This window comes from Lissotriton helveticus, chromosome 12 (assembly GCF_964261635.1).
Source record: "Lissotriton helveticus chromosome 12, aLisHel1.1, whole genome shotgun sequence".
NCBI classification, from domain to species: Eukaryota; Metazoa; Chordata; class Amphibia; order Caudata; family Salamandridae; genus Lissotriton; species Lissotriton helveticus.
In genome coordinates, this window is record NC_136073.1 from 286,567,681 (window position 1) to 286,586,445 (window position 18,765).

At 41.4% G+C, this 18,765-nt stretch overlaps 1 protein-coding gene across 1 annotated transcript in view; it reads right to left on the bottom strand.

Annotated features, from left to right (window-relative positions):
* Window positions 1-18,765, bottom strand: part of LOC144799981 (ATP-binding cassette sub-family C member 12-like) — a 973,671-nt gene that overhangs the window by 131,456 nt on the left and 823,450 nt on the right. The window contains exons 25-26 of the mRNA XM_078671636.1: window positions 10,384-10,573; window positions 1,348-1,507 (exon numbers count right to left, since the gene is read on the bottom strand). Coding sequence (XP_078527762.1) covers window positions 1,348-1,507; window positions 10,384-10,573 — 350 coding nt within the window. The remainder of the gene's footprint in view (window positions 1-1,347; window positions 1,508-10,383; window positions 10,574-18,765) is intronic.

Below are 18,765 nucleotides of genomic sequence, written 5' to 3' on the forward strand. Positions count from 1 at the left end.
GCTACAGGTACGGGCACGTCAAGGGGGACCTCAGCTGCCCTAAGAGGAAGAAGCCCCCCACTGGTGGGCTGAACTGGGAATGGCCAATATACTGCTTGGGGAGGAGGTTGCCTCAGGTGCCTCTAAGAGACACAGGAGCCAGTAGGATTACTGTCAGGTGTCATGTGGTGTCCTCAGAGCAAGTAATAACTAATATATTCCACCAAGTTGTGTAGCTGACAACCACAAGAGTCAACATCCTGTGGCTTTAACGCCATTTGAATTGGGGAGTCTAAGATTCCTTGAGGGTAGCTGTGAGTCCAGCCATACCTGTGGATTGTTTGCCTAGTAAAAGAAATGGAGCACACAATCTGGAAGGTGGTGAAGCTCCAGCCCCACTTGGCGATAGAAGGTTACCTGAGGGGGTGTGGCTGACCACATGTATCATGGCCACCTGAAAGGGAAGCCAAGAGGACTGGAGAATGGAAAAATTAAGTGGGTTTGGTAGCTATTCTTCAGGAACTAGCAGATTTAAATGCATGTGAGTCATCCTTTTTCAATCTGTGTGCCTGTTTCAGGCTATAGTTCGTATAGAGCCTAAAACAGGTAAGCTGCCACGAACAGATTTGCAAAGAGGTCTTAACGAAAGAGTTGTGTACTTACCTTTAGATTTTAAGAAAAATATTGAAACTGTTGGTGTAGACAGGGAGGAAAATGAGGCAGTAGTTATTCTAGTTAATGGTGTTCCAAAGAAGAGTAAAAAAAATATGGTAAGAGTTTGTAGATATTAACAAACTTCAAAAGGCTAGATTATATCTAATACAGAATAATATTTATTATAGGACTGTAAATGTTGATGAACAGGAAATATGTTTAGAAAATAAAAAAGAAATTTCAAGTGGCCAGATAGAAAAAGTGGACAAGTCCAGGAGTGAAGAGAATCATGAAAATGTTTTGGTGAATGTATTTATCCATAAGTCTATATTTTTCACAGATCTTGTTTACACATCGGTGTTGTGCAGTAGAATGTGAAATGTTTTATGCAAAGTATATATTCTTATATTCCACAGCTCACTGTCTTAGTATAAGTTATGATTTACTTCCTCAAAGCTAATTATTTTAATGCAGAAAGGCACAGTGCAAAATCTTATCAAATGTGAAATTTTTGAAATTTCTCATAGTTCTTTATAATTGCCAAACACAACTTTGCTACTTTGCTCAACTCATATTGAAATGGGTGTGTTGGTCGGAAAGAAAACCTAAAGTCAAAATAGGTAATATAAAGTCTTAATATAATGATCAAAATATTTTTAATGTCATCATGTTCGAACCAAAAATATATTTATTGATTAAGCAATCAAAAAGTACCTCACTGTCCCCACAAATAAGACAGGGTCCTGGGGAATAATAGACAGCCTTGATCGAAGATCTTCCAAATTCAGGGTGCAGATATCAATACCATCAATAAAGATGGTGCCAGAGATAGGCTCCACAAGACGAAACAGTGACACTCCAAGCGATGACTTTCCTGAGGGAAAGCAGTGTGGTAAGGAGATGAATACAATGAATATTGCTTAAAACAGTGAACATAAATAAATCTCAAAGTACTAAACATACAAATGTATACATTTTGACTTTGAAGTATTCCTTGTACATGAGAAAGAGAGAATGCACACAATAACTTTTATTTTTTGCATGAGAAAATTGCTAATATATACAGAAAAATCATAATAGAAACACAGGGCAAAATTGAAACAATATATAATGGAAGGACATTGGAAAAATGACAATTGTTTTAATCTTTGGGAAGTATGTCAAATTCAAGGTCAAGAAGTTACCATCTCTGGTCATCAAGCATGTTTGACCCTTAGCCATCTTCTCTGTTGAAAGAAGTCTCGAATTTACTGAAATCCTTAACAATCATTAGTAAATACCTAACCCAGAGATGCTTTAGGAGTCATGTCAAGTTTTTATTATGTAAAAAAAGTTTTATAGGACCTCCACATGTACTGACTGTGGGCACAAGTGTATATCAGTGTAATGGAAAGGCATTGTGTATTTGATACCTTCCAAGTAGGTGTATTCTTCGAACCGATAAGACAAAGGTTTTGCTGTGTGTAATGAAAATTTAGCAACCAGCCTGTCCACGTGAACCTAAATATTTATATAACGTGAATACCTCCATGTGATAGGGTTCCATTTTGGTGGCTCAAAACATATAGTTAATGCGAGAAATTATCATAAGATAAGAAGTTAAACACTCCAGTAATTTTCCTAATTTCCCAGTATTGAAAACATCAAGCTGACCTCCACATTGTAGTGTTTAAAACTCTACCAATTGTCATACAAATGTATTACATTTTGAATTCATGCTTCAAATATTTTCTATTGCTTATACACTGTGTAATATTGTTTGCATAACAAATTAAAATCTAGGTAATCTTCAGAATTAGGGCTGGCCTTCAATGAACATCACACATATCATTAGTTCCCTCTATAGGTATCACTTTGGGCTAGAATCAGCTAGCCAACCTCTTTCACCTCGGATTGCCTCCCTGGTTTGACATATATATACAGTAGGCTAATGGGATCTCCAGGGAATCCCTAAACCTAAAATAGCGAACAACCTTTCCCATCATCTCATCAATCCACAATGGTATTTCCAAGGGTTACTTTCTATGGGGTGTGCGTGAACTCCAAAAGAATATTCCGGGAAAGCACATGTATGTCTGGTACATTGCATCATCAGGGTATGCATGAGCATGACAGGAAAGGTAATCCTTCTGATTACCAGAGTACTTGGGTCCAGCAGGCCCTGTGGAATACCTGTGCACTCCCAGATAGGGCAAAGGAATCCTGGAGGATTCCCCATTACCCCGGGGCCTCCACAAGCTGCTGTTCTATCGAGGTAAACCTGCAGGACCATCAAGGGAAAATTAAACAGCAACATGGGAGGGTATGCAAACCCTGTACCACCATGTTGGTGTCTGCCACTGTCCCACCATTCTTCGGTCATGACTCACCCCAATAGGAAAGGATAATTACCTCTAGTAAGAGGGAAGAGTGTTGGCATTATTAAGGCCTGGGAATGTAGTTTCTCCGCGCAGATCTATTTGAAACTCAATGGGCCTCATTTACAAGTTTTTTTTACGCAGGGCAGCACAGTAAGCCACTTAGCTGCACTGCCCTACTTCTAAAGGAAAGGGCAGTAATGCATTGCAATTATGATATACAGCACATTCTAATTGTTTCCCAGTGCAATTGTGCTGTTTTGGTTGACTAACACCAACACAGGCACCCTTGCTCGATTCTTCAAGGGTGTTTGCGTTGTAGGAATGGGTGTCCTTCCTGCACAAAAATAATGAATTGAAGCATTTTCCTCCAATGTGTCTGCAGAATGCAGCTCACAAAGAAAGAGGAAACAATGAGGAAAAACAAAGTTTTTTCTCCTTGTTATGCCTCCCATGGGGAAGCGTAGGCCTTTCACGCATTCCCTGGTTCACAAGTCCTAGTACATCTGGGAATGCGTTAAAATCCATGGGTGTTGCGTGGGAACACCCACCGCAATGCCCATGGAACACCTCCTTGGCGCAGAGTAAGGCAACACAGTGACTTGCGCTGCTTTGGCTATTCCATTTCTACGTGGCCATGAAAAAATCAAACAAAGTGGCTTTCCGTGGCCTCGTAGATATGGGTCTGCACTCTGAGTCACCGGTGCATTAAAAAAAGGGTCTCGCCAGCTGCACAATGGGCTTGCAAATATGTCCCTGTATTTTTAAAGGCTGTGGATCGCAGGTTTCGAAAAGCATGATTGCAAAGGAGGAATGTGTCATTTCATGCAGCTGAGATCTACAATCTTAACTCTGTGTAGGTATGTTTTAATCCATTCTACTACATACTGTCTTTCTGACCATTCTCCAGGTCCTAGAGATTTCCCATATATATTTCATTTTATTAAACACATTTCGTCTTTTATGCAGAAAAATTCAGCAAAGCATGCATACATAAACCAAAAATGATTATTAAGGGTGGTGTTTCAGAGGAAAGGGCAACAACATGCAGTGAGAGATTTGTTTATTATGTTTTGGAACTCCAAAGAGGTCCACATAAACAGATACATAATACAAAGTACGCGTTCAAATGGAGAAGACATTTACAAATTTTTCTAGAGTACAAGATAATCAGCACAACACAGTTAAAACCCTCTAATAAATATCTAAAAAACATTTAAAAAAGTTAAAAATACTAAAACAGAACATTTCATTGGGAGGATTATATAAAGCATGTAAGAAGGAATTGGCAGTAAGAATATTCAATTTCAAGCATATTTGTCTTAGCCACTTACGACGGAACAAACGAAGTACAGGACATATAAAGAGGACATGTGTACAATCCTGGGTAAACAAATTACAAAAATTACAGATTGCAGAACAACCATACCACTTAGCCATAAGATTATTTAGGGGGAGTAGATCCTGCCTCAGGAGAAGCCAAAACCGCCGTATGCCATGGGATAGGTTCCAGGCGACATAGGGTTGCATGTGTTTTAATACACAAGTATCAGTAAGAGGGGTTACTCCCTTCTTTACAAGAATGGATTCCCTGTCCAGCCTAAAACTGAGATCCCACGAGGCCTGTTTCAAAAGTGATTTTAACTGAACGGCAGACAGAGTGAAAAGAGTGCTCTCCTACAATTGTAGAAGTGCGACAGCCCTTCTAAAATTCTTTACAATTAAGGAGAACTCCCTTAAAGTGCCCAGAAATTCCGACTTCATTAAGTGTCTCAAAGTCCCCACTTCCCCTCTGGCCAGACTGGCTACCCAGTGCACTAGCCCTGCCAAGCCCTGCACTCAACTACTACGGATGCCGAATTCAAGTCTCAGCGATGCCACTGTACAGGCGGTGTTAATAGAGGCTATAAACCGTAGAACTTTACCTTCTGCAACGTGTAAAAAATCCCATTGCCCTAGATCAACTATTTCAATTCCATACAAAAGGGATGACGGGATTTTCGCCCTAAAAACCTGTAGCAGGTAAGAGAAATGTCTTCTTCCTGTGGCAGAGTATAATGCACTCAAGCTTTTACCCTGAGACAGGGCCTTCCTGGTATTATTTTCAATGTGGGCCTTGTCACTTAGGTTATCGGATATTATTTTCCCCAGGAAGACATAAGACTTAACCACCTCCAGCTTATGACCTCCTACTGACCAACCAAAGTTCTCGTATTTTGTTTTTTTCCTCCCTGAGATACACATAATTTTACTTTTAGCTGCATTTATCTTTAAGTAATGGAAATCAGCAAAAAGGTGCAGAGCGTGCAGACGATTACTTAACCCTTTGGGCGTTAAGTCCAATATAAGGATATCGTCCGCATATAGCAAACAGGAAATTGGGGTTCCCCCCAATGATGGTGCAATACCATTACATGCAGATAAGGACTTAGGGAGATCTGAAATGTATAGGGAAAAAAGCAGAGGAGCCAAAAGACAACCCTGCTTTAGTCCGTTGATGGAAGGAATGATTTGAGATAACCCCCTTTCCCCTCCTTGAAGGACTTGGCACCATGTATCTGAGTGGAGGCCCTTAACCAGATCTAACAGGAGAGGAAGCATGCCTAGAGCGGCTAATTTTCTCCACAGCAACGGCCGATCCACTTTGTCGAACGCTGTGGAGAAATCTATAAACGCCGCAAAGACTCTTCCCCCACGAACCCTTACATATTTATCAGAAATTATCTAAAGTGCGGTAAGGTTGTCCAAAGTGCCATGTCCCTTGCGGAAGCCTGTCTGTTCTAAAGGTAATATGTGATTCCTATCAACCCACTGTATGCAGCACAGTGACTTACTTAGCAGGCGCCAATAAGTGTAAGTGTGTTACTATCGTAATTTCTGATTCATTATTTTTATTTCAATATAACAGTTGCACTTTTATTTCATTAGTATTTGGAGAATGACATTATGCTGATAGCACCTTTATCAGTATTATGTGATCTTGTCAGTGAAATTATTTAAATGCCAGATTGAATTTATGATGTATCACAAATCACTTCAAAGGAACCTTGTTTTGAATTTGCCCAGAGTGTGGTTTTACTTTGATTCCCCCTGCTGCTTCGCTGTTTTGTAATTATTGGCAATTTGTAATTATTGCCTAGTGTTGTTCACTTTTTCTGCCGTTTTTGCTGCCTCTCCCTCCCCCTTCCCGCCTTGCACCAGCCTCGCTGACCACATCACAGCGCCCCTTCCACCCTCATGGTGATTGTTTGGCTTCCCTCTGTCTAGTCCCTCTGCTTCATGCTGTATGTGTTGTCCTGTATTGTTGTTGTGTCCTTGTTGCTCAGTTCCCTGTGCCCGGTCCTCTGTTTTGTTTGCAGTTGTCATTGTTTTACTCTGTTTGTATAGATTAGCATTAGACTCTTAAGTTAGTTTTACCCGTGTTTGCTGCTGTTGTGCTCACTGTCTTTCCTGTCGTATTTACTGCATCTACCTCCCATTTCCCACTTGGCATCAGCCCCACATCCTCACAGCACACATCCCCTCTCAGGATCTACTTAATGGATGCCGAAGCAGGGCCGCATAGTGTCCTCGTGCAGCGGGGGCACAGCTGGCATGCCAAAGGTGAGTCTATCTGCATTCGTAGGCACCTGACCCGCACCGGGTTCCAGGATACCTGGCTCTCCCGTAACCGCAGATACACCGTAACCAAGCTCCATGCCCTGGACTCCATACTCCACAACAACTGCTGCTGCACCTCTTTACATTCTGCAGTAGGACCTTTTGCCAGCAAGCACTTTCTGTTCTCCTGCAACACCGAGGCACCCGAACCCATGACAAACATCACCACCACGCCATCCATGACTGCTCCAGAACAACTTCCCTGCCTCCTGCTCAATGCAGACTACTCTGCAAGCAAGCCACTGAGATCTGGGACACCATCACCTCCTTCACCTGGACGTCATCTTCCTCACCGAGACCTGGCTCAAACCCTCTTCCATATCTGACATCACTTCAGTAACAACCATTTGCAACAAGATAACTCACCAAGACTGCATCAACAAACACAGACGGAGAATAGCCATTATTCACGAAGAAACCATCCACTGCAACACCACTGCATTCAACACCAACCCTATCATAGAACACCTCAACTTCTAGCTCCAAATCGATGGCAAAACCACCATCAGAGACACCCTCATCTACAGACCTCCTGGACCTTGCCCCATCTTGTGCGACGCCATCCCTTAATTCATCGCCCAGCTTACCCTTGACTCTAAACACTATTTCTTACACACAAACAACAATTTTTACCTCACTAACCCTAACAACTCCAACACCACCAACCTCATGGAAAGCATAAACAACAATGAGCTCACTCAACTAGTCACAAACCCCATACACATTCCTGGCATACACTCGACCCTATATTCACAGCAAGTGACAGAGTCAAGTACAACTGTGCCACCGAGCTCACCTGAACAGAAAATGCCATAATCCACCTCACCATCTCAGGATCCCCTAGAACCTCCACCAAGCCACCCTGCACCTCAAATCACAGCTGGAAAAAAGTGTCAGAGAGCCAGTTGACCAAAGCCCTCACTGTCTCCCACCCTGGTGCCATAACCAACATAGAACAGGCTGTCAATAATTTCTACGCCTGGATCTCCAATCACACTGACCGAGTCGACCCGATCAAGCCTATCAAACTCAAAAGATCCTCCAAACAGGCTTGTTGGTACACCATGGAACTCAGAACTACAAAATGCAACTGCAAATGACTAGAAGGGAAATGGCTCACCAGCAAGAGGCCCACAGACTGAGCAACATTCAAGACATCCCTCAACAAATACCACCTACTCCTCAAGGAGATAAAAAGAAGCGCCCTTGCCCACCACATCAAAGCCTGTCCCAGCCACAGCACAGAACTCTTCAACATTGTCAGCGAGTTCACCAAAGCTGCCAGTAACATCCTCATTCCCTCCCACTAACTCTGGTAGACTTCTTTCATAACAAGATCTCTACCATCTACAGAAAACTTCAAACCATAACCCACCGCCACCGACTTCCTCAGCCACCTCGCCTCAACAGATGCTAATCCTGACCATGCGCTCATCACCTGGAACCAGCTCACCACACAACACCACAGCCATCATGAACTCCATTCACTAAGGAGCCCCCACGGACCCTTGTTCCCACCACTTTTTCAATGTCAGGAGCAAGATGATCAGCAACGAGCTCACAGATATCTTCAATGCACCCATCACATCCGTTACCTTGCCTGAAGAATGGAAACCTGCAAAGTTGAATTCCTTCTCAAGAGCCCATCTACCGACCCCAGTGAACTCAAGAATTACTGTCCCATAACTCTGCTCCCCTTTCTCACTAAAGTCCTTGAAAAAGCCATCAATCACCAACTCAAGGAACACCTGGAGAACAGCAATCTTCTGGACATCTCCTGATCTGGATTGCACACCAACCACAGCATGGAAACTGCCCTGATTGCTGCCTCTGATGACATCGGAATCCTCCTTGACAGGGGAGAATTGGCGGCCCAGATCATCCTCGACCGCTCAGCAGTTTTTGACACCATGTCTAACCACACCCTCATCAGGAGGCTTAACTACACTGCAATCCATGGCCATGTCCTCAAATGGATTGCCTCCTTCTTCCCTGGAAGAACCCAGAGAATCCACCTACCACCCTTCGTTTTGGAACCTAAGAACATCATATGCTTTGTACCTAAAGGCAGGTTCTTCCGCCCTACAATGTTCAAAACCTACATGACCCCCTTGGCCAACATCATCAGAGCCCACTGACTAAACGTCATATCCCATGCTGACGACACCCAGTTCATCATCTTGTTATCTAAGGACCCCTCCATCATGATGGACAACTTCCGCAGATGCATGACGAGCATTACCTATTGGATGAAAGACTAATTCCTAAAACTCAAAACAGACAAGTCAGAAGTGCTTATCTTTTGGATAAACACCTCCCGTTGGAGCAATGTCAGGTGTCCTTATGACCTAGGACCCTCACCCACTCCGACAGACCATGCTTGCAACCTTGGCATCATCCTGAACAGCAAGCTTTCCATGAGAAGCCAGATCAACGCACTCGCCGCTGCCTGCTTCCAAACTCTTTGCATGCTCTGCAAGATTTTTGAATGGCTCCCTGTCCACACGAGACGAACCATCACTCAAGCCCTAGTCACCAGCCAGCTGGACTACGGCAAAGCACTCTACATAGATATCACCTTGCACCTCATGAAAGACTGCAGACCATATAGAATTGAGCAACCAGACTGACTCTCAGCCTCCCAAAGTGGACCCATATCACCTCCCACCTCAAGATACTCCACTGGCTCCCCATTCAGAAGAGATGTCAATTCAAGATGCTGATCCACACCTACAAAGCTCTGCACAACCAAGGCACCAGCATACACCAACCACTGTCTGAACTTCCACCAACCCACCAGACACCTGTACTCCCCCTCCATCTCCCTTGCTCACACCCCCACATCTGCCAAAGCAAGAGTGGAGGACTCTCCTTCTCCTATCTTGCTGCTAAGTCCTGGAATGACCTCCCCCTTAACCTCCGTACCTCATTCTGTCGGTGGGAATTCAGAAAAGAACTCATGATCTGGCTGTTCATCTAAACTCTCCCTTGCAGCAGAGTTCTCAGCCCCTTAATACTCTCATGGTTGATCAGCCATGCTATACATGTCTTACCTGATTGATATGACTGCATATATTGACTTTGAGGTTTAATAGATTAGCAGGTTTGAAAGCTATTTGGTAGGCAGAGGATAAGGCCTGCTTCATAAGTAAGCTTGGTGACTAGGCTTGATCTTGCTTTCAATATAAAAGCACACATATAGGAATATCAGTTGACAAATAATTTGAGTAATGGCAATATGATAAAAGTTTTGTATGTGAAATGAGGGAGGCAGTGAAGAGAGGAATGAAAGGTCACATCAATGTGCTACAATATTATGTGTTCTGTTAAGGTTTATTTCATGTGTGGTTAAGAATTTGGCAGTATTTCTCTTTTGCCCTTAACGGTGTATTTTATTTTTGCTAATATGTGTCTGTCGCTACAAACGTTTAGATTAAAAGGAAGAATGGCTTTATTTGTATTTCTGATTTAAATGTACTTGAGTAGTGAAGTTTCAATGGAGGTTGGAATGAGTAATGGTTTGATCTTTTGGACAGTGTGGTGGTAGACAACCAGAGAAAGTAAAAGAAAATGGTTTTGTTTGTATGTTCTTCATCTAGTGAGAAATGTAAGAGAACTCTTTGTTCTATATGTTTTAATTACATAATGGCAGACACAATAAAATGCAAGACATAGAGCTACACATAAAACGTAAGATACAGTTATGTAATGAAATTAGAGAGAAATAACTCACCAGAGCCAGTCCGCCCAACAATCCCAATTGATTCCTGAGGATAAATAGTCAAGTTTAGCCCTTTTAGGACAACTGGTGTGTTTTCTCGATATTTCATGTGATAATCTTTAAAAGTGATTTGTCCCTTAGATGGCCAGCCCTTTGGAGCCTGTACAGCATTGACTTGATTGGATGCTTCTGGAACACAGGTCTGTGAAAAATGCAAGCACAAAAACTGAGCAAAAAGTATTACCCAAATTAATTGAATTCTGTGATTTAAAACATTGTCCTTAGATCTGTAGATTGTGAGGCTAAACAATAGTACAAATAAGTAGCAGTTGTCATCTTTGTTTGGATTACTCCATTATGCAAAAGGTATAGGGGCAGATTTACAAGCCCCTTGTGCCACTTTTGCATTACTCTTCCCATGTTAAAAGTGACGAAAAAGTGGCACAAGGGGCTTGTAAATCTGCCCCATAGTATTTAACCAACATTATAAAAAGTAATAAAAACTCATCCAAATTTGCATTCCCATCATTTAAACAGCCTTCATAAGCATGTTGTCAGTCATCAGTAATCCATGCCCCCTGTCACATGTAAGATCCTATTAAAACTAATCAGTCGCTGCAGCTCTTCTAATTGGTGCAGTGTCATCAAATTCTCCCACCTATGGCTTGCATTTCTTTTCCTGATGCTTTTAATATCAAAATGAAACACTTCCTTTTTGGAACGATTTTAAAGCCTCCTAGAAATTGATCAAGCGCATCACTAGTTAAACTTGTGATGAGTACGCCTTAATTATTCTTACAACCGTGAAGCCAGTATGAGAGTAGCTCCTCAAAATGGGGAATAATCATGTGGGCCTTTTTTGATTTGTTTCCCTGATTCTGGGGACAAATCAACTTGTATTTACCACCTGCCAAGAGCAGATGGCAAATATCAGTGTGGGACCTGCTGAGGTTTAGAGTGTTGGGCAGCGGTGGGTAGTCCGTCTGGGGTCATGGGGGGCTCTGACCTCTCTGGGGAAATATTGTCTGCTTCCACGTGGTGCTGGAGGTGGCAGGGGTGGTGTGGGGTATGCTTGTGCCTGAAGCTTCAGCCGCTCTCTGCCCTTGGTTTTGCTGGGTGGGGTACACACCCTGTAAAACCAGGTATGGTGTTCCTGCAACTGATTATCCTGGGAATGGAAACACAGGAACATTTGGAATTGGCCCGAGTACTATCCTCTGAGAATACAGCTCCAACCAGACCATAAAACTATTTTTGTATTGTGTTGAAAACAATCAGAGTAACTGATAAATGACCTTAAATGCTGTCCCCATCATTTAGTTCACCCTGGAATGACAATAACAAGGACGCGTGTCCTAGAAATGTGATCTGTGAATATCTGCAAACCATATTAAAGGTCAAAATTCATCCATGTTTATAACATTTTGTTAAAATATTATCTAATGGGTACAAAAAATCCATAAGACAATGTAATAATGGTCCTTGTCTTGTGTGGTTCATTCTAATTCAGTACAACTGTGAGTTTAAACAGCAGAAGCATCAAAACTATAGGGACTGAGTCCACTCATACAATCAGAATAGTTTGGCTTGTTTTCTGGCTCACTCACAGTGCACCATCTGGACCCTTAAACCTCACAGGGTACCTGATAGTGTCTCTAACCTTAGAACATGACCCTGATTCCCCCAAAGAAATATTGAAAGCAGATCTACCCTTTCATTGGTAACTCAGGAATGCCTAAAGGGAGACACAAAAAATACACAAATTGCCATTTCAAACATTTATTGAAGCAATTGGATTCTTGTGTAAAATATGTGTACTGCAATGATTAGTAGAAGGAAATAAAGAATTGTAACCAGCATTACAAGAATGGTGAAAAAGATGAATAATTCAAACATTATGATTATTGAATTGATTATATGAATATATATAATTGTACTCCTTCCTAGTACTACCTATCCTAGAGACTATAGGGTGAATTTGGTTCTACCAGATACCCTGGAGAGGTCTAGGTCCCTATTTACCTGTGTGCGTGTGCCATCCGGAAGCCAGTTTGGAGTAGAACAGGCATCTATTCCTCTCAAGATAGTGATCAGATTTAGCTGGGCCAGAATTCAGGCACAGGCGACCACGACAATCCATGGAAATGCTCCTCTGTCGAGCAAAAGTTTGGGGCAGTTTATCTCATGGAAATTGGACTGATTCGCACTGTGCCTAAGTTCCAATTAAGCTGTCATTATTGATTCGACCATTTCAGAGTTGTCTCCGAACAGGCAATAGTATGCAAGTGCAGTATTTGTAGTGTACTTGTTCCATGGACAAAATGTACAATGGTACGATAATGTGCCTAAAATAAAATGTATCTGTAGGCAAAACACTTTCTGAGTACACTAACACATGCAAGTATGCAAGCAACGTGTAGTAAAAGTAATTGTCTATAAAGATGTCAATTTTAAACGTGAACATGTTAAAATGAGAGTTTGCGGACGGGCCCTAGTAACCACACAACACCCATTCCATGTTTGTAAGGGGGCCTAAAACATCAAACTAAATATAAAAGCATATCCCAAAAATAAGACATTAAAAATATATAATTGAAACCTAAAAAATATATCACTTTAATAATATGATAAAGCATAAAGAAAGTCCAATTGAAGTGAAAGCCATTTAAAGTATGCAATTAAAATCTTGCATAAAAGAAATTACCATTTTGCAATAAAAAAATATGCTGAACTAAAAATTCTTGAAACTTCAAGACTGTTTTAAATGTTTCAAGATTCATTAGAAACAAAGTTATTTCCAGCTTCTGCAGACAATGTGTCCGTTGGTGCCCAAATCACAATTTCCAAAGAAGAAGCAGGGTCATGTCCAACCGAATCAGCAGCAGCTTAAGGTGTGACAGCCAGTAGTGCAAACGTAGAAGATGAGCCAGAATCCAAAATTCCAGGAGCCAAGGTATCCAAAGAAGGCTCATAATATGCCCTTTGCAGCAATGGCAATGACATAGGACATCTCTGAAAAGGTAATCTTAATGGGTCTATCAGAAGTTCTACATCCATAGATTGTACTAGTTGCATGTTTCAAGGCATATATTCAAAGCACACTTGAAAGTGCACAGCAAACAATGGAACACTGGCTGTATGCAATGTAACCATACAGGTCGAAGGGACAAGGACCAGTTGTCATTTAGTTCCTGAAGTAATTGCGTGCAAAAGTACTATATAATGCAATCATGACATATGAGCACATGAGGTATTACTATTCCAATTTGAACGTGTGGTGGGACATCTATTGTGGAGCAACAAAAATAGAAGGAGAATCCAGACAATCAGAAATAGAATAAGTGTTATGTCTCAAAAGATGCTAGAAACCAGGGAGTTTATAAAAGATGGAATCAAACTGAAGACAGTCTGGAAAGTACAAATAAACCCAGACCCAATCGCTTTAAAAAAAAATACTATTTAGACAGTATTTGAAGCAATAAATATACAGTGCACAAGTTTTTCGAAGTGTTGTGGGAGGTTAGTGCGTAGTAGCAATTGCATTTCCGCAGAAGACCTTGCAACTTGCAGATCAAACGTCTCTCTTGTAAATCCTAAAGAAACTTCCTTCTGAAACAATAAGGCTTTTAGTCTAATCGAACTATCACATTTCACATTAAAAGTAGCAATTGAAGGCCAAACCATCACTTATCTGACTGTACGAGCCAGTGGAAAAAGCACATTCGTGCAACAGGTCACCCCCTAGAAACTGTCACCATGTACGGTCCTCCCGGTCTCATCCCACAGCAACCTTTATCATTCAACGTCAAATAACTTCTATTGGAAAGCAATCTGAATGCCAGACGAATTACAGTAGCTGGGGAACCCTTCAGATAACAAGCAAAGTTTCCTTTTGAAGCATTACAAGCTCCATGAAGTGTGACCTCCCTGCAAACTAAAGAATGGCCAAATATATTCTCGCAGTCTGTACTGCTACGAAAAACTTCAGTTTCCCCATTCCTACATCTGTAATCAAAAGGTAGGATTTATGTATCATGTACAAATATCTCTCCTAATGCTTCATAGCTGCATACCTGAAAGTGTTACAAACAGGACGGGAAGTGAAATGTTGAAATTGGCATGTAAATAAATCAATGAATTAACCAATCTGCTGATGGTGTTTCCGCCACAGTAAAAGGTAATTTCTCGAAATGTTCTATGTTTAACATTGTGTATGTTGTGTCCTTCTTCGCCATTGTTTTCTGCACACGTGTTAGATTATATGGCAGAAATAGATTGCTAGCATTTAAGTGCTTCCAGGGCACCTAACCACTTTTCCAGGTCTGCTATGTCCAGCTTAATAACATGATAGATCTAAGCTGACTTTGTCTGTGTTGTAAGGAGGACGTCATTCTGTATGATGTCAATAACCGACAACGCAATGTTACTCAAAGAATAAATTCTAGTCATACTAGAATTGTCAACCACTGCTAAAACATTTCCTAAATTTACTATGTCAACCTAACGTATCAGCTCAGCAGCTCCCTTCTGTGACACCTTTCAAAGCTCATTGTTCGTAGCATGTAAAAAGGATTTTGATGTGGCTTTCCGGGACCTAAAAAAAAATGCTGGAAATATATGTCATCGGAAGGGAGAGACAAGTTTTTTCACGTCATTTTATGTTATGTTATGTTAAGGGCATTTCTAAAGCGAGAACGGTTACCCAAGGGTGTCCTGGCGCTAGCTGCTTTCCTGTGGGCATTGAGGTGGAGGCACATTTACAGTTTAAAGAGCCAAGTTTTCAGTTGTTTCCTGAAAGTTAAGAGATTGGTGGAGTTTCTTAAGTGGAAGGGGAGATCATTCCAGGCCCTTGCAGCACCAGCAATGAAGCTTCTCCCACCCCATAAAAATCTTTTTATGGGTGGTACAAATACCAATTTTGCCCCAAAGGAGCAAAATATTCTTTTGGGCTGGTACCACTGCAGCTGCCGCTTAAGGTAGTCTGGGCCAGTGCCCTACAGTGCCTTGTACAAGATGCACAGAGCTTTAAAATGTACCCTTTTTCTCGCAGGCAGCAAGTGGAGTTTTTTGATTTCCTTAGAGATTGGCATACATTTGGTGCGCTGGTGAGCAATCTAGCTGCTGCATTTTGCAACAGTTGAAGCTTGTTCATAAAGCATTCTTGAATGTTTACGTAGAGACTATTACAGTAATCCAACCTAGACATGATATGACATGATAAGTGCTGTGATAACTGCGTCCCTATAAGTACTCCTCTAACACCTCTAATGTGAGATCTTGGACAAAAAGCGGTCCAGGACCTTGCCTCTCTGCGGCCTTTGCTGTACTGGCGACGACTGTGGACCACAGAGGAACTTCAACATTACGCAAAGGGTTAAGGGAGATTATGACAAAAGATGGCTGCCAAAAAATCCACTGGCTGAAGTCCATTCGGTCCCTACTAATTAGGTTGGGACTAAGAGAGCTATGGGAGGATCCGATAAATGCTGCATTCCATTCCAAGAAAATTCTGAAAGTAAGCTATTGGGAGATGGTAAATGCAGAAGTATGTATAAGGGGTCTTTCCTCACACCTAACAGGCCGTTTCCTAGAGTTTAAGGCCCAACCGAAACTGGAACTGTATTGGGATGCCATAGAGAAAAATCAGGATCGCAAACTCTATTTCCAATTTAGAGTAGGCTCCCTTCTAGTTAGGTCTTTTACAGCCAATTGGGCAGGGGAAAACGGTAAGGATAAATGCCCTAAGTGTGGTGAAGAACGAGAAACAATACGTCATTTCCTCTTCTTTTGTCCCTTATATTCTTCACCCAGAGCCATGTGGGTTAAGCCAATCTGCAGAGTGATTGGCACACGCAGGCATGCAGAGGCCTTAAGAATTTTAAGTACTGACCCCTGCCCTTTAATTGCTACTGCTATGGCTAAATTTCTGAAATGGGCTTGGGTAATCCGTATGCGCCTTGTTGCGGAAGGGCTCTGATTATTGATTAATTACTACTGTTGATTGTAAATATGTGGGCCTTCTCAACTTATGTAACTTATGTGCAATACCCCCTGTTCTGTTAAAAATGATGGGCTTTGTTTTATGATTTTAGATTTTATGCATTTAAAATAATTGATATTCGGCAATTGTCTATAGTAGTTTAATTCATTCTTAGATATTTATTGAATTGTTTTTATTGGATTTTTATACTGAAAAACTGTGGTTTTATGTATGTTTTTATGTACGCTTTTATGACTTAATTGTCGAATAAAGTATGATGGTTACTGGGTGAGCAGTGATAACTGTCCGCCTACTGTCTACAGCCAAGAAGTGTAGTATTTTCCTAATACTTTTGAGGGAATAGAAGGTGATTGAAGCTACAGCATTTATCTGGTCACCAAAGTTGAGCTTATCATCAACTATCACTCCCAGGTTCTTTCCCTTCCTGGTAGGTATGGGAAGAGTGCCCAATGCATCTGGCCACCAGTTTGGGGGCCAGAAATTGGGGTTATTTCAGAATAAAATGACCTCAGTCTTGCCTGAGTTGAGTTTTAGGCAATTCTGAGCAATCCACCTCTCAACTGCCTCCAAGCAGTCGTGGAACCGAATGTCAATTCCTGCTCGCTGTCCAGGACGCAGAGCCACCACAATTTGTGTGTTGTCTGCATAGGAGGTAAGTTGAAACCAAAGGAGCCAATTAGGGACACTAAGGAAAAGACATATACGTTAAAAAGTGTCAGACTGAGGGAGGACCCCTGTGGTACTCCGCAGGGCTGGGAGAAAGGTTTGGAGCACAATTCGTCCAATGCCACAATTTCAGATCTGTCCCTTAGGAAGGACTTCAGCAACTTCCATGCCTTACCCTGGAACGCACATGTTGACAAACGGTCCATCAACAAATCATGATGACAGTAAGTTGTATATTCATTGATTTTTTTACCAGTTTAGCTGGTAGCGGAAGGCGAGAGATTGGACGGAAGTTATTGGGATTGTTACGATCAAGGTTGTGCTTTTTTAGTAGAGGCAGAATTGAGGCAACCTTTCACCATTTTGGGAACTCCTCTACTTCAAACATTGAGTTAAACAGGGAGGTGAGTGAACGGGCAACGGGTCCGTCTAATCTAATGTAGAATGCTGTAGTCATTGAAAGCATAACTTTCCCACACTGTATGTTGTGACAACTCCTGGCAGTTGTGTCTGCACATAATGTGAGTGTGCTCTGTTTTTTCTAAAACCCTTTTTGTTGTTCAATAAACGTGCATGACAACCATTCGTATCTAATTGCCACACTAGCCACTCCTCTGAACAGGAATGTAAAACATGATATGTACCATTCTGAAGCATACCATTGAGCAGCTTCTCTGTAAATTTTATGCATTTTTTTCCAATTTCCAAAATGTGCAAATGTGGGAATGTGTGGTGTGTTCAAGTAATTATTCTTAGCCAAGCCCAGGCAGAATGTTAGTTGTACAGTCTTGTTCAAAAAATTCATTTGTCTTGGTATTAATCACACTCTTAACAAAGTCGAATTGTTCTGAACTTGGCAATAACTTGTTACCCCCAAAAGCTTTAAAAGCAATATTGTATTGGCAACTGAGAAATAAAGGAGGCAGAATAAATTAATTTAGTTTAACTCAGCAGCAGGAGTTTATAATAATAAGACTCTGGGTCTTCGGGCTATTGCCAGAAAAATATACAAACTTCTATAAATATGTTTTGGAGCTACTCAAAGGTGGTGTAAGGCAATATTCCAATTGTGTATAGTTAAATACTGCATGTGAAGTATTAGCTCTGTGTAAATAATGGTGTGCATGGTGATGATAACAAAACATGTCATCATTATTATATGTACCGGTACATATATTCAGTTTCAAATACAGTATAATGCTCTAGCCCAGAAAGCACAGACATGGGATATGGGAGATAATTTCCGATCAGAAGCAAAAAGAATACTGTCACAAAAACACTCCAGATGAAAAGGAAAATCAACGAGATATAAATAAAAAGTGTAAATCCAAGGTGTAACAATATATGTTTTTTCAGCCAAATATTAAATGGACAAATTCCATGCAATTATTGGTCTGACGAATCAAAGGAAAAGGCATTAATGTTGGCAAAGTAGCCAGGCATTAATGTTGGCAAAGTAGCCAGAGGCAGTCTGTGTAAAAACAGGGTTCTTACAGGGCAGTGTTGAACTAGTAGATAACTCCAAAGGTAGGTCATAATACACAACTTCATTGTTAGCATGTGTTGTCGAAGATTGTGAAATCACATACAGTGTGGGTATGGTGTTGGTAGATATAATTGGAAGTAGACAAACTTCAGTGTCAGATTTTCCAAGCTGGGGAACAGAAACTTCTGTATTTGTTAAAGCTTGTGAAGGGATTTCCTGTATGGTAGTCAGAGGAGGCAGG